General features: G+C 42.3%; 1 protein-coding gene across 2 annotated transcripts in view; it reads right to left on the bottom strand.

Annotated features, from left to right (window-relative positions):
• RNF150 (ring finger protein 150) overlaps positions 1–13,374 on the bottom strand; it is an 82,863-nt gene that overhangs the window by 12,891 nt on the left and 56,598 nt on the right. For both annotated transcript variants that reach the window (XR_014171843.1, XM_081926125.1), the window contains exons 3-6: positions 7,421–7,492; positions 6,808–6,890; positions 5,522–5,618; positions 3,791–4,001 (exon numbers count right to left, since the gene is read on the bottom strand). Coding sequence is in view for 1 of the 2 variants with exons in the window: in XM_081926125.1 (XP_081782251.1) it covers positions 3,791–4,001; positions 5,522–5,618; positions 6,808–6,890; positions 7,421–7,492 (463 nt within the window). In the remaining variant the exon portion in view is untranslated. The remainder of the gene's footprint in view (positions 1–3,790; positions 4,002–5,521; positions 5,619–6,807; positions 6,891–7,420; positions 7,493–13,374) is intronic.

The raw sequence follows: 13,374 nt of genomic DNA on the forward strand, positions 1-13,374 counted from the left end.
TACACACCAAGAGACAGAAACCTGGGCCTCCCCTGCTAAAAGCCCTTGCAAACGCCCCTGTTTGCGAGGTCTGTTTGTGAGCTCCCAGGATCTGCAGTGAGCTAAGTTTGACTGCTGCTGGTTGCTAACTCCGTCATGTGCCATTAATCATGTGAACAGCTGAGACAGCAGGGGGTCAAAAACTCCAAAGCAGGATTTCATTAGCATGATGCCCTTGAAAAAGCCAACTCACAGCAGCCACACACCTATACTGTTTCTGTAAAGGCCTTGAGTGTTATGAAGAACTTGATCCACAAAACACATAAACTGGAGTATTCAGACTTGTGTCTAGGTAACTAAACAGTTTTGCTTGAGTCATTTAACTAATCCATTTAACTAATCCACCTAGACTGGGTGAGCTCCCTGAGAAATATGCACTGGCATCTACATTCCTAGGGTCTCGGTGTGACTGAATGATATTGAACCAATGACAACACTAGCAGAAATAGAAAGTGTATGAACTCCTGAGGTGACATTTTAGAAGAGCAACGACCTATGCTGAACTCTGAGTAACATAATAGGGGAATGGCACGTAAGAACTTAAAACGCTCGTTGGAAGTCACATGGTATTTCCAGTGTGCAACTTTGGAAGCCATTAACTTTAACTGAGGGGTGGAGAACCGGATCTGGCCTACTGGCCGGATCTACTTATCTACACACTCTCCTGAAGGCCACATTTGACAGGTGGGTAGGCATGTCCAATTGCTTCGCTGATGGCTTCACCACAGCAGGGCTGCAGAGAGAACAGGAACCGCAGATTCCTTGGGATTTGCACTTCCTGCCCAGGTCTTCCCAAACAGATCTTTTGGGGAACTTTCTAAGCAAGATGTAAACTTAAAAATATGTCACTTTTCAAAATTTATATTGTGAGCACCATCTCAGTCATATGTCATCCCACCACTGGTGGAGCATATGCCCACGCTGCCCAGAGTGGGCGCGCTCCTAAGGAGGATGTGACGTGGAGCGTGTCTTCCCAGATGCAGGATAGTCGCTCAGGTGCATGGAGCGGCGTGTGGCCATGCAGCCAGGGCCAGAGCGAGCTGCTGGTGACAGACATTCGTGCACCACCCGCCTGCGACTCCCAAGCCTCCCCCAAGCTGTCAAAAGGAAGGGGGGGAATGCTGTTAGCAAAATGACACAGCTCCCCCCTTCCCTTGGCGGCTCAGGGTAGGCTTGGGAGTCATGGGCAGGTGGCGTGTCAAATGTCATCCCCCTCAGGAAAGTCACCTGGGGCAGTCTGCCGCCACTGCCCCCCCTTACTCCGCCCCTGCATCCCACTGTAACCAATATCCCACTCCCTCTTTGTCATGTCTGCTCTTCAGCTGCCTTGACAGTGGACGTATTTTAAAAGGTGTTCCTGAATGCCTGACAATATATATGTTCAGATCCCTGTGTGCTTCCAGATGGAGGTTTCCTGGGGAATCAGTATTACTCTCCCACACAAGGGTCTTGCACTGTGCACTCCATGTTGCCACCATCAAAATCTCAGGCCATATTTTTAAAAACATTGAATCCAGATTTCCTCTTACAGTGAGAAATACGTTAAAGTAAACTTTTTCCATCTACAATATTATAAATTTGCAGTCATCACTGGAATGGAAGCTTGATAGCGCATTTGTTCAGGTAGGGAGCTTGTCATACATGTGGCAATGTTTCTGTGGGCGGCCTCTCTCGCTACACCCACATTTCCATTTGCACAAACTAACTGCTTTGTTTCCCGCAGCTCAAAGGATATTTGAAAAATTAAAAAAAATGGAGGTTGCCCACCTGTCTCCACCAAAAGGATAAACCTCCATTTTGCCCTGATAAGTAGGGGCTAGTAAAAATTTGCTCTTCCTCCAAAGTTCCCAAACTTCCTGCATGCTTGCTCCGAACGGGAAGAGGTAGCAGAGAGCAGGGAAGCTGTGACTGAGAGGAGGGGCCAGAAAGAGGCAGCATGGAAACGCACTCACTGTTGTGAATGAGGCACAGAGGAATTATCTATGAAAAATCTAAGACCAAAAAATGAAGCGTGTGGACAATCATGTGCCAAATGTGTAAAATCCCCAGATAGGCAAGACGGTGAAATGAGGATACAGAGAACCCAACAGTGCATAAACATCTGTGTGATTTTTATTTTACTTTTTGCAGGGTTGTGCTGAGCCCAATTTATGCCATATTCACACAGAGTCCTCAGGCAGCCTTGCTTTTAAGTCTTCTCACCAAGGCTACTCCACCGGGGCTACCTCTACTTCCATAGTCTCAAAGCACTTGATGACGGATAGGGAAAAAACAAAAACTCAGCCTGCAAACTCTAATTGTCTTAACCAGTAGATTTATCAACTAAAGGCTAATTTTAATCAAACACGGCAGATTTTCATTGGTGGGGCCACAAATTCTGGGGAAACTTCTTGTTTCTATAGGTCATACTGATTCTGTTATGCTATTGAAATGTAGAATGTTTTCCCCTCCCTTATCCCTAGTAAATATTAGGTTTTGCTTATTAAATTGTTAATAAAAATAACTTGGATTCCCTTTAATATCCCAGATTGACAGCGCTAACTGAAACAGTACTTTGGGTAGCTATGAAGATATTTTCCTCAGAGCTAATGCAGAAAGAAGACTTTTCCCCATATGTTGCAACATGCTCTCTTTCCCACAGCTCCCATTTTACAGTAAATTCTAGCTGTATGCCCTGGTTAGTTCATATCTGTGAGTCAGTCAGTCAGCTTCCTGTTTTTTAAGTCACAAAACATGTGATTTTATTTTTTTAAAGAACAAAAAAGAAAGCAGAAAAAAATATGATTATAAAAAACCCCAAAAAAGTGTAGCAGGAAAGTCTATGTGTATTGCTAACTGACGCTGTAATCCTAATCCCAGCTGCCTAGGTATAAAACCCATTGTAATTGATATGAGTTTAAAGCTCCTTTTGAACTTTTGAAATGCATGTGGGAGGAAACCAATGGGAGAGTAATGTCCCTGCTAGAACTGCATTTTTAAAATTGTCAAATCTGGAAGCCGCTCAAGTATGCTGTGGTAGCAAATGTAAGATACTGCAATGCCTGCTGAAACTGAGGCCAGCTACTGTGGTCTGACACAATCCAAACATGTTGTGTCCCCTTGTGGCTCATGAAGAGTAAATGACTAGAAGATCATCTTTCTGCAGAACTGAACCCTAACAGGAAGGCAAATATAACCTGTGCTTACACTCTTGCGAGCCACAGACATATTTGCTTTGGGTTACATAGAGCCATCCTGCGATTCAAGGATTGGAGAGCGACAACTTGTTTGCCAGAAGAAGCCCACTCAGGACTCAAGCTTACCTTTAAAGTCTTCTGTTAATAAATGAATTACACCAGACTGGCACATGAGATCCCTGCATATTCTCAGTGAGAACTATGATCGCACTGCATATTCACAAGTGCATATTTTTGGTATAACACCACAAAACCCTCTTCCAATACCTTCTTTCATTATGTGGTTGTGCCTGCTTGCACCTTCAGTGCAATTTTTGTTTTCACTGCAGCCAATCTGAGATCACGGTGAACATCGCGATTCCATGTAACCCATCAGATTTGGTTTGGAATGGATTACAGAATGCATTTGGGATGTCTATTGGAATTTCAAATGAGAAATCCAGTTCTGCTGAAGTATTTTCAATGGGAAACAGGACTTACCCATATCCCTGTTGAAAATACTACAGAATAGTCACCGGCAATTTTACGAATCACATTTGAAACATTCACTCTAAGCAAATGAGTTGAGAACTTACTGCTTGTGTTGAGGTTATTTTCCCCAGTCTGTGGAAGAGGGTCTGCATCCTGGATGACTTGTAGTACTCCAACTGTCCGGACAGGAGGATCCAGTGCTACAGAGCTTTCATTCACAGTTATATCGCTTGCTCCTGTAATCTGATTAGTTGGTGGCCCTCCTATAGAAGCTTCAAAATCTGGAGGTATGTCATCTACACAATCTGCATTGGGCTAATGAAAAGAAGAAAGAAGAGTCTAATGGAAATAGGGAGAGAGATTCTGAAAGGAAATATTTGTGACTGGATTACAGGAAGAAATAGTTCATTTATTTCTATAGTTCATTCAAATATTACCTTGTCATGGATTTCAAAACATGCATTTTGGCTTCTCTTTACAGGATAGTCTTTATTAGTTTGCAAATTCTTCTGAAAGCAAATGGCCATTTAGAGACTATCCATACCTAGATTGTTATGTTAGATATTTGTTGATGGCACCAAAACACCAACGCATCTAACAGCATAAGTCTAACCATGTCTACTCAGAAGTAAGTGCCAGTGAATTCAATAGAGCTTAATGCAAGGTAACTGGGGTTATGGCTGCAGCCTAAATCAGTAATCCTATCTTGGACATATCCTCACAGAAATACTTACCGTATTTTTCGCCCCATAGGGCGCACCTAGTTTTTTTTTGGGGGGGGGGAATAAAGGGGAAAAACTATTCCCCCACCAGGCACGGGGCTGGGGCGGGGGAAGCCAGAGCTTCCCCCGACTCCAGCCCCTAGAACAGGCAGCTCTCCGCAAGCCGTGGGAGCCCAGGGCGAAGTTGCGCCGGGCTCCCATGGCTTGCGGAGAGCTGCGCGAAGCCCAGGGCGCGCTCCACTTTGCGCCCCGGGTTTCGGGATGCAGGCTGCTATCCGCAAACCTAGGGAGCCCGGCGGGAATTCCCGCAGGCTCCCCAGGCTTGCGGATAGCTTCCTGAAAACTGCAGAGCGAGAGGGGTCGGTGCACACCGTCCCTCCTTGCTCTCCAAGCTTCAGCAAAAGCCTGCATTCGCCCCATAGGACGCACACACATTTCCCCTTCATTTTTGGAGGGGAAAAAGTGCGTCCTATAGGGCGAAAAATACGGTATCCAAATTGGAGGCATACGACATCACGTGCCTTTTTTTTAGAACTGATGCCTGCTTGGTATATGGAGTTAATACATTATCCTGGTAACCCTTCAGGTGTCTTAATGGATGATATCTACTAGACAGTTTGCTAATTTATGGCGTTACTGCTGGGATCCCCATTGTGGTACTGGGGGGAGCCATGCTACCCTCAAACACACTCTGTTCCCCACAACTTTCACTTAATTTTTTGCTTAAAAATGTGTGGGTATTCTTTGATTTTGTTGTAGGGGTTGTCGGTTTTGGGGAGGGTTGCTTACTTTGTTGCCTTGTGCTTTGTTTTAGGGGTTGTGTGTTTATCTGATTTGGGAAGTTTTGAGCTTCAGGTTTTTTTCATACAGTGAGTATTATGGTTCATGCCGAAAACATCACTTGGCGTGTGTGTGTGTGTGTGTGTGTGTGTGTGTGTGTGTAGTTTATATTGTCTTATTAGCATTGGTGAGGAAATGGCTTTAGGAGTCCCAAAATCTTCAGGATAGAAATATAATGCTCACTAGGATGATCCTTGCTTATTCACTTTTTAAATTAGGAATTAGGATTAATGAAAATGCCATGTTCAGTATTCTATCACATTACATGCTTACCGGAATCCCTAGTGCTTTCAAGATGTTCATTTTACACATAGGGCAGGTGCGATGGTCTAGTAGCCATGGATCCACACAAGATTTGTGAAAGAGGTGCCTACAAAGGGAGAAAAATGAATAAAATCTATATACGAACAAAATATTCACAATTTCTCAAAGTTGCAGTGGATACCATCTGTTTTGAAAAAGCCCAGAAGTGTCTTGCAGCGTAAGGACTATACAGCTGAAGATATATCTGTGTGGAAAATACTTTTGTCAAGAAAAACCTGATGAAAGAAGACCTGTACTGAAAAACAGAAGTGCTTTGTAGTTAAAAAATTGTAGTGGATGGAACCTAGCTTGTAATTTTGAATGTAAAATTAGCAGAAAAAAGCTCTCTAAATAAAAAACTTCAGAAGATAAAATAAAATGGAAGCAATTTTCCATATTAAAAATCAGACCCTAAGAAACATTTATCTGCTGACAGCAGATTTATCATCCTTGGTACTGTGAAAAGTAGCATAAATAAGAAAAAAAACTATTTATTGTGTTTCACGCATTCATGACTGGAGATACTGCAAAACGCAAGATCTGCAACTGCAGAAAGAGAACTGACAGCATACAATTTGATCTGTGAACACAGAACCTATCAACCTACGTAGGATGAGAATTGGAGTAATGGGCATTGATTCCCTAACAGGCTTGCTTCCTTGCTTGGAAAAAGATGCATGCAGTCTGTCACATCTATTTATTTACTGGTTTTGGTTTACTCCCCCCCCCCCCGCCCACTGATCATAAAAGGAACATATTACATTAGATTGGGTCCAAAGGTTCTATTCCCCTGACAAAGGAAGACTTCTTCCATCAGAGCAAAGCAACCTTTGGATCTAAATCATCTGTTCCAAATTGGATTTTTCATGTGGGCTTTCCAAAAATACTAGCAGCATGTGCACTGAAGTAGCTGAAAAAGGGGCATGTATATGACACCACTGCTATATATATGATATATCTAAGGAAAACTGCAGTTAAATTGCTTCTACTTTAAGGTGATCCAGTAAGTTAAAGAAAATCCCAATCAGATAAATTTCCAGCAACCAAATTTCAAACACCAATGCTGTTTCTGTAGCCCCCCCCCCCCCCAGCCACTGTTATTGTTTTAGCTTTAATTGAGGTTTTTTGGGGGGTGTTTAAAGCATATTGCACTGTTAGCAAATGACAAGGACATATTATTGGCCTGTGAAGAACACCACAAAAATCAATTACTTTATTAATTGTATCTCTCTAACTGGATGGTTATATCAACTCACCGGCAGGGCAAGATCCTGACAACGTCATTCGGTTTGTAACCCTCAATACACACTGCGCAGTTATCGAAATCGGGTTCAGTTTCCTACAGAAACATTGAGATCGACATTTTCAATGAAAAGCATGGTGGACTGAAATACACTGACATTTAATAACATCCCCAAGTCCTTCCAGATTCTGAGAGTTCGGTTTAGTCCAATTGGTTACAGCGTCCATTTGCAAAGGGATCCCTGTAATTCAGGAATGGAGAATCTATGGCACTCCGAACTCTCACCAACCCCAGCCAGCCATGGTTAATGGTCAGAAACAACAGGAGCTGGAGTCTAGCAATACTTGGAGGGAACCATGTTGGTACCACTATTGAAGCACATAACAGAGGCCAGTTTCAACCCTTCCTCCATATGGGGAGTCAATGTAGCAGGTTGCTGCAGGTATGAGCAACCAGGGTGTGCCTTCCAGACAGCACTCTCCTCAGTCCTCACCAGGCCCTTTTGTGGAAGAAAGTAACCCACACAAAGGTTTCTGGTTTATTTTATTTTATTGCCCACAGCACAATAACTGCATTCCCCACCCCCACCTTGCTTGGTTAAAACAAAGACTTAAGGAAAAAATTACCTTATCTCCTTTCCTTATCGTTCTGACCTGCAGTTTGCTGATGGCTTTCTTTGCAGCATCTCCGAGACGGCGCTAAAAATGTAATATACCACTCTTTACTAAAGAGCACACCTTCACACAGATGTTCTTGCATGGCTCTGTAATAGTTTGATGGTCCAAGATCATTTTAAATGAAACAGAGAAGAGCTACGTAAATGCAATATTGGATTCAAAGAGGTCACTAATACGGGGAGTAATTGGTATCGACAAAACACCAGATACAGGGTGGATTAAAAGGTATCTAATTATCTCACATTGTTATAGATGTTCAATCTGTTGGAACAGAAACCAATGAGAGAAGAATCAGGTGTAGCTGATTTTTGCTGATCCCCTGCTACCTATTTCATCCTACATAATATTCCAGAGAGCCTGGCAACCTTTGGGAGCACGGTATTTTTTTAAAAAAGTGGGCAGGGGCTTAGGTGGATAGGAGGGATCAACAAAAAATAGGTGTCCCGACTTGTGCAAGTAGAAGCACATTTTTTGACAATTCAGGACAAACAAAAATGGTTCTTCACACAAAACACAGTTAAAGTACATCCCACAAGATCTAGCAATGGCCACCAACTAAGACAGCAGTATGCCTCCGAATACCAGTTGTTGGAATCACAAACATGCTCAATGAATGCATGAGTGCTCTTGCAAGAACAGGGTTATATTACGGGTGGTATCAGAGCAGGTCCATTATTCTCTCTGTGTTGCTTACAGCACAATCCTAAATAGGCTGATTTAGAAGTAATTCCTACTGAATTCAGTTGGGCTTGCAAGACAAAGGGAAGTACTTCTTCATACAGTGCACAGAATTTGCTCCAGACAGAGGCAATGATGACCACCAACTTGTATGGCTTTAAAAGTGGATTAGTCAGATTCCTGGAGGATAAAGCTATCAATGGCTACTATCCCTAATGGTTATGTTCCACCACCACTGTGAGAGGCAGCAATGCTTCTGAATGCCAGTTGCTGGAAACCACAGGAGGAGATGCTGGTGCTGTTGTGCTCAGGTCCCGACTTCCCATGGGCATCAAGATGGCCACTGAGAAAATATTTCTGGGTTAAGATGGGCCTTTGACCTCATCCAGCCGGTCTTGCAACCTGGTGGCCAAATAAAGAGGCAGGCACAGAGGCTGGGTTGAACTAAAACTATCAGTGTGGGATCAAACTTGAAACTGAAGCAAATTGCAATCTCTAGGGCAACCAAACCCAGGAACCAGAGGCACAGCTGTCCAGTCTGCATCCCTTTCCCAGGCCACACCATGAAGGTGAACAGGGAGGTCCACGCAAAAGAAGGCCTTGCCATTATGTTGCAAGAGGTATATCCCTGGCAGAATCCCAGACTGCATTCCTTGGCCAAATACCTGAAAATGTTCCATACTCTGCAACATTTGAAAATGCATTTCCCCACTACATTTTATTGCTAAATGAATACTTTTCTAAGCTAAGAAAAATGACTTTGGCACTTTAGCACTTCATCCACTTTCTCCCAACCTAAGTACATACTGACTTCACACCATCTCTGCATGAGTGAAGCCATCTGCCTGGAGAATTAGGGTAAAAAATTATTCCACATATTTTTTTGCATCTGAAATTCTGGAATGTGAATCATTCTTCACCCATCTGTTTCCATTTGCTTTTTTGTTTGTTTGTTTTTCCAAGGCACCATTCCAGTTTTCAGAAAGGAGAAGCAAAGATTTGGAAAGGGGGGAAGCAGTTAAGAAATGTAGATTAAGTTTCCAAAAAAGAGAGAAAAAAAGCAGTTTATTTTAAGAGCTGTCGCTGCAGTTATTTCCTTTTTTAAACCATGTAATGGACTATAATAAGGCTATCAACTTAGGCCAAACTGCTAGTTGGCTGCTCACCCCTACCCCCACTTTTTGTTTAAGCAATTATCAAATACAGAGTCACTCCACTTCATGGTTGGAGCCACTCAGTGTAAAGAAGACAGTGAACTGATAAAAATATATAGGAGCTCCTGAAGAATCCTGTCATGTGATCCAACACACATGTGGGGCACTTCCTCTTCCAAATGGGTTCCACTGAGTTTCTTGCATTTATTATATCTCTGTGTATTGGATATATAGACTTGGATGTTAACATTGCTCTGTTCACAGAAGGACCTTCAGTTTGTGGTTAAAAAAAAAACCCTAGTTATGTTTTTGTAGATACATTTCATTATGTTTTTGAATTTCTTCATCTTTTTTTCCTGCTAATTAAATCATGTTATATATTTTTGGTTTAATTGCCCTTATTATGTTAGTGCAATATATGGGGTTTAACATCTTGGGGCCACGCTGACGGGCCTAACAGATCCCAAAGGTCTCCTACTTGGGTGGGAAGGCTGTAGTGCTGGGGGCAGCCTTCATGCCCTGGAAACGCCTTCTCCTTCTGCTCACCATGGAAGAAAGGCACCTTTTATCCTGTACTGAGCAGCAGGAGGGAAGTCATGCAGCGTGGAGAAGGCTGCCATCACCTCTCCCTGGGACGCACAGCTTTGCTTCTGTTGCACAATATGGAGGCAAAACAGTCCATACTTAGCAGGGAAAGAGAAAGATGTGATTCCAACTGCACATTGGGAGGCTATGTTTTATAATTTCACCAGAGTTGTTTACCTACCCAAGAGGCTCTGGTCAAATGCTGATGACATCCTTACTGAGGGGTGTATGTGGTGGTCGTATTCCACTATGTAGTGCTGTGTCAGGGCCCTACAGAGTCCTCTTTAGTAGCACTATTTAGTCGGCAAAATTTCAGCCACCACAATGAGTGGGGGCTGAAAAGTGGTGCACTCTGCCTGGATCACGTCCATCGTTTGCAAATGGGAAACATGTCCTTCATACAGCTCCTCGGAAGGGAGATAACAAAATGAACATTTAATGTAGCTCTTGATCATGACATGCTCGCCAACTATTATCTTGTAACGCAGCATTTTATCTTTGGCACCATTTCTCTCACAGCTTGCACAGAACAGAGGGGAAAGGCAAGAGGGAGGGAAATACTCCTTGTGCGTTTTAAATATATATCAAAGGATGTGAGCTAGTGTAAAATAGATCTGGCAGGATGGCCATGATAGTTTGCTCCTCAGTTTTGCTCTCATGAAGCATTTAAGAATAAAACCATTTATTATTAAAATAACACTAGTTGCATCCAAATGATGTTTGATTCGGAGAAGACCTATTTAAATGAAGGCTCCAGTTTGTCATGTTCATTAATTTTAGTGGATCCACTGCAAGAAGGATTAGTGATGAACACAACCCCATGCCACCTACTAAATACTTTCCACCTACTAAATGTACTTTCATGTTGATTGTTCATCATTTAAATTAAATGCTGACACACTCCTTGCCTCCCTGAATATTTTTGCTGGAAACTTCAACTTTTGAGTCAGCAGATGTTTAATACTTTTGGGAATTAGAAATACAGTTTAAGATGGAAAATGAGAGTAGGCAATAACGGATTAAATATTTGTGATACTTTTGGAATACACTTAAGTTTTAAATATGATCACCATATAGGACAAAGTAGAATACTTTCTCATTTTTACAGTGTTTAGACATTTATCCAGATCATGGCAGTTCCCTTTCTCCTCATTCCATGTGTCACTTGAGTGAGGAAAGCTCCAGTGATCAGGACCAACTCAAATGCTTGGGTCATCTAAACATTCTCCCATCCCATGCAGCCTATACAAAGGAAACATAATTCCAATACTGCAACTTCTAAGTGATCAGTGACTCTTTATTCACTTGGGGAGGCTGTGTTAGCTATTCCACTACTTGTGGAGGCTCATAGTGTGGCAGCATGTGGAAGAGCCTTCTTGGTAGTGGCTCCAGAGCTCTGGAACTTCCTTTCACTGGATCTACATTTTATAAGTGTCAACGACATTCCAAGCTGACCTTTTAATCTAAGGTGAATTTTAAAGGGCATTTTGTCAATTTGGAGAGGAGCAGGGTTTTGGTTTTTTGACTGGTTTATGTGGAAGAGGGTTATTTACTCTGGTGAATAGTAGCGGTGGATTCCTTTTTTTAACTTGAAAGAAGATGAAGTTTTGCTGTTGCCTGTGATGGTGGCAGCAGTAGTAAAGCTCTTCTAAGTGGCTGGCAGAAGTCATCATCCTTTTCTTTCTATAATGCCTGTGGACTGCTCTTTGCCACTGCAACCAGAAGTGATATTTTCTTCCTAGCAAACAGAGAAACTACTTTTTTCTCATGTTATGGTCCACTGACTGAAACCTGCCTTTTGTGTTTTAGATCTGAGATGAGACTGTACAGCTTCCTCTGCCATAAAATTCTAGAGCTGTAACCAATTTGACATGAGCTTGGGTGCTCTCTGTCAAAAGGAAAGCAAACCAGTGCAGAAAACAAATGAAACACATATTTAAATAATTAAAATAGGCTGCTGACAGAACTAAAATACCACATGATAAAGATACTGGCAAGAATGACCTGAAACAGGGGTTACCAATCTTTTTTTGGGACCGTGGCCACATTTGCAATCCAGAAAAACTATTGTGGGCACTACACATGCACCCCCTCTCTAAATTGTTCCTTGCAGCATAATTAGGCTTTTAAAATCCTTCTGTTTGCTAAACAAGGGGTTTTCTCCCCAAGCCTCATTGCAGCGGAGGAAGAAGCAGAGGGATGGGACCCTGTGGACAGCAAGGAAAGTTCTTGTGGATACGTGTCTGCCCCCAGGCAGCATGTTATCAACCCATGATGTAATTATCATAGCTATTGCTATGCATTATATATCAGTGAACGTTATACTGAGCGGAGAGAATGACAAAGGCCAAGCTAAAGAGGGGAAATGTTTGCAACAAATGGCTTTAGAAGAAGAGATGGAAAACCTCCATACTTCAAATGTCAAACATGCAATACTACACCGGACATTAAGCTTTGAGCACTTTGCCCAAGAAGACGCAGAAGGAATACTGAATATGTGAGAGCCAAAGGCCAAACAGATATAAATTATAAGCAAGTTGATGTTTCACATCATTTCTACATATCATACAGCCAAAGATATATTAACTGTTAATGTTTTATATTTTGATCCAGGCAGGAAGAGCTACTTTAATAGAAGAACTCATGGCACAGGAATAAAGGAAAATGGTTGCAGCAAAGACTAATGGCACAGATTGAAAGAAAGCTGTCAAGAGAAGACTCCCTATTAGCAGCTCTCAGTTTCGGAATGAAAGCTGGCAAGCAATAAATGTTGACAACAGGACTTGGAAATCGATACTCTCTGAACATTAGGCCAAGGAAATTTCATTTTTTTTATTCCAAAGCAAACAAGAGGAATAAGTCAGTGGTTTTTTTAAATCTGCATTGAGTTTATCAGATGCAGCCGATGGATTGCAGGAGGAAGAATGGGACAGTTTATTTATTTATTACATTTAGATTCCACCTAGACATGGTTCACCTGACATTATCCTCACAACAATCATATGAGCCAGGTTAGGCAAAAGAGATAGTGACTGGCCCAAGGTTCATGGCTGAGTGGAGATGAACTCTGGTCTCTCAGGTTTTGGTCCAGCACTCTGACCACTACAACGAGATGGTTGTACAGTGTTCTCAAAGCTACCAGCATGAGTTTGACCAAACTGTGGGAGGCAGTGGAAAACAGGAGGGCCTGGCGTGCTCTGGTCCATGGGGTCACGAAGAGTCGGACACGACTAAACAACAACAAAATGGATGGACATGTGCCATGAAAGTTGATATTGTTCAAGGTGTGGGGGGGCATTGTATATTTTTTATGCATGCACCAATGAAGAGTCTCTTGATGGGCCGAATAAGTTGACCAGTATAACAGCCATGGCATGTCAATGAATGATGCTTACAGATGTACTGCCACCAATGACACTGACTGAGCATAATTTCAGTTGAATGAAATATAAATATAAAAATAAAAGTGCAAGTCTTGCTTTCCAG

This window comes from Podarcis melisellensis, assembly GCF_964234715.1.
Source record: "Podarcis melisellensis genome assembly, chromosome: 9".
Classification (NCBI taxonomy): Eukaryota; Metazoa; Chordata; class Lepidosauria; order Squamata; family Lacertidae; genus Podarcis; species Podarcis melisellensis.